Source organism: Ipomoea nil, unplaced genomic scaffold (assembly GCF_001879475.1).
Source record: "Ipomoea nil cultivar Tokyo-kokei standard unplaced genomic scaffold, Asagao_1.1 scaffold2653, whole genome shotgun sequence".
NCBI lineage: Eukaryota > Viridiplantae > Streptophyta > Magnoliopsida > Solanales > Convolvulaceae > Ipomoea > Ipomoea nil.
In genome coordinates this window covers 2,860,597-2,863,402 of record NW_017619081.1, presented here as the reverse complement: position 1 = coordinate 2,863,402, position 2,806 = coordinate 2,860,597, and the positions used below count along the sequence as shown (strand labels likewise).

At 42.5% G+C, this 2,806-nt stretch overlaps 1 protein-coding gene across 1 annotated transcript; it reads right to left on the bottom strand.

Annotated features, from left to right (window-relative positions):
* Window positions 1-863: 863 nt before the first annotated feature.
* LOC109154729 (histone-lysine N-methyltransferase SETD1B-like) lies at window positions 864-2,256 on the bottom strand. The gene is made up of 3 exons (XM_019302456.1): window positions 2,128-2,256; window positions 1,127-2,012; window positions 864-1,090 (listed from the first exon to the last, which is right to left on the bottom strand). Exons 1-3 carry the CDS (start codon window positions 2,254-2,256, stop codon window positions 864-866), a joined length of 1,242 nt encoding a protein of 413 aa, XP_019158001.1.
* Between the last annotated feature and the right edge of the window lie 550 nt (window positions 2,257-2,806).

Here is a 2,806-nt window from a genome sequence, read left to right as displayed (position 1 = left end):
GTTACCTCTCTTAACATCCACGGCCGGACCTGCTACGCTCATCACCTTAGAATCATGGTCCCCGGAGAACGCTCGTCGCCATACAGTCGTGGTCACCGGAGATAGCTCGTCGCCACTCCAAGCTGGAAGTTCGCTCGTCGCCGGAAAAAGTAGATCTACGTCGTCGTTGTTGGAGTTGCAAGTTGCTGCTGCTGCTGGTACACCATGACGAAGAAGACGATGTACTGTAGCCTGTAGGAATGGATGAAGAAGACCATGGTGAACGATGGGATAAAGAACGAAGATGATGGCTTTTCTTCTCCGTTTTATGCTTCTGAGAAGGGATGAAGAAAGTGAGAGAGAGTGTGCGATGAAACCAGATCTGTACGTGCTAAATAAGAAAAAGTCTATATTTTTTTAATTTTATTTATAACATACGGCGTCGGTCCTCTGGAGAACCGACGTCGTATGTCTTTAATTCCTTTTTTTTTTAAATTTATTTAGAACATACGACGTCGGTTAGTTTAATAACCGACGTCTTAAGTCGGCTTTTTCGAAGAACCGACGTCGTAAATAATATATATTACTTTTACTTTATTTTATAGACATATAACGTCGGTTTGTCAAAAACTGACGTTTTTTAGGCGACGTAATATCGTTTTTCTGTAGTAGTGAAAGTTTCCCACGCCATCCATTGTTACCTTTCTATCTTTCATAAGCCTTTGTCTTAGACTCGTTTTTTGTCTCTTTGACAACCTAGTAAAGATGTATTTGGACTCAGAGCCGAGAGATTGGCGAGGCTTGATAGAATGGTGTTGGGATTGTGACTGTTGATGACCACGTCCACGAGATGAGTGATATCTTGATTGAGAAGGTTGATGATCTCAGGAAGGTGGAGGATACGTGCTTCTTCTTTCAGAATCTTTCTGTGCAAAAGATGGAGAACGATTTCTCGTGTTGTCCCTAGGATGATCATCATCCGAACGATTTCTCGTGTTGTCCCTAGGATGATCATCATCCTTATCATCAGGGTTCTTCTTTTCCCCCTTTTTGGCATCATCGGCGCAAGTAGTAGGAGGAGTGGACAACTTGTTGATTGCAGCCAAGGTATCTTGCACATATCAAAGAATTTGATACAAATACTGACCCATTTGAAAGGTATTGTCATGTGCAGTCTCCATCTTTTTGCAAGCTAAATCAACACGCTCTTTGAGGCTAAAATGCGAGTGCTTGAGTTCGTGTTGTTGCTTTGCGACCTTGTCGACAGATGCATGAAGTTCATGAAGTTCCTTTGCCAGGTGGATATTAGATTGCTGTTCGGGTGGAGCTTGTGGTGGTGGTTGAGGTTGTTCATGCGGTGGAGGATGAGACTGAGCTTGAGCTGCCATCAGTTGATCCACCTTCTTAGATAAGTCCTCCAAGGTTTGAGTGTCCCTTCGACGAAGCGTTAGGTATTCTCGGTGGATTATTTCAGCTGTGTGAATAGTTTCTCTCATAAGATTCATGACATGATGTGGAGAAACCGGTGGAGATTCTTCTTCAATATTTGTTGGAGAGGTGTCCATTTGTTCCGCTTGAGGTGGTGCTTCCATTTTGCCACCACTTGCTGAGCTTATGAAGACTGGTGAGGCATCCATTTTGTCCTCACGAGGAATTGCATCTTCTCTCTTTATAGGAGTTTCGTCCATTGGTTGAACATGGGGGACGATAGCTCGAGATAAGTCTTCAGGTTGAGTGTGTGAAGTTTCGTCAGCCTTGAGTGATGCTTCCCTTTTGTCATCACTTCGGGAGGGAGAGTTGTGTGATGATGATTCTTCGGGATTTGCTGCATTGTGGTCCTGATGAGGATTGTTCGTGTTACCCCCATTCTGATTGTCATCATCATCAGCATCGTCATCATCATCATTCTCATTGTCTGCATCAGCATCATCAGTGTCTTCATTTGCTTCATCTTCCTTTTCCTTATCAGATTCATCACTTATTTCTTTGCCATTCTCGTCCTTTGATCCACTACCTTCGCAATTGGGATCGTTCTAGTGCGATTTTTCTAAGTCAGTCTTGATTTTGGATAGGAGCATTGCATAACGAAGCTCCTTCATTTCTTCTTCAAACGCTGGATCCAAGGGAGGTTTGTTGACATAAGGGTGCCTTATCCTTTCCGAGAGTGCGGTTGGTCACTTTATAAGAGTACACTCGTCGAATTTTTTCAAGACGGAGTGCTTCATAGACATCTTTCGTGCCAACCCACTCTAGGGCAAACTTCTCTTCTTCCTTCATTGCTTCGGCTGTATCAAGCAGAGTATCGATTTTGGCGGTGCGCCATTTCTGCCACTACATGACTCGGTTGTAGTCAGCCTCTATGATATGAATCTAGTCCAAGATTCAAATAAGATGAGTATTGTCCCAAGAATTGCTCACAATGTAAAGATAGAGATGGATAGAAATACCTTAAACCTCACGAGAAACCCTTTGTCTCGAATCCTCAAAGACTTGGAAGAATTCCATTGTAGCTTTAAGTACCTCGATGATGCAATCTTCAATCAACTAGAGTCGGATCTAGTTTCCTTCGATTCAAGAACGAGTCCACGAACCTAAATCTAAGGTTGAAGAAATTAAGATTGATTCGAGTCCACGAATCAATTTGCTAGTCGAGTCCACGACTAGCCACTAATTGAGTCCACAATTAGCCATAAGGTTTCTTACACAAGTGTAAAGAAAAACTTAAGAATTTTATTGAATTAAAGCCTCCCTGAAACTGATATGGATGTGCCCTATTTATAGGTAGGCAGCATTATAATTCTAAATGCAATGGAAAAAAGAGTCCTAA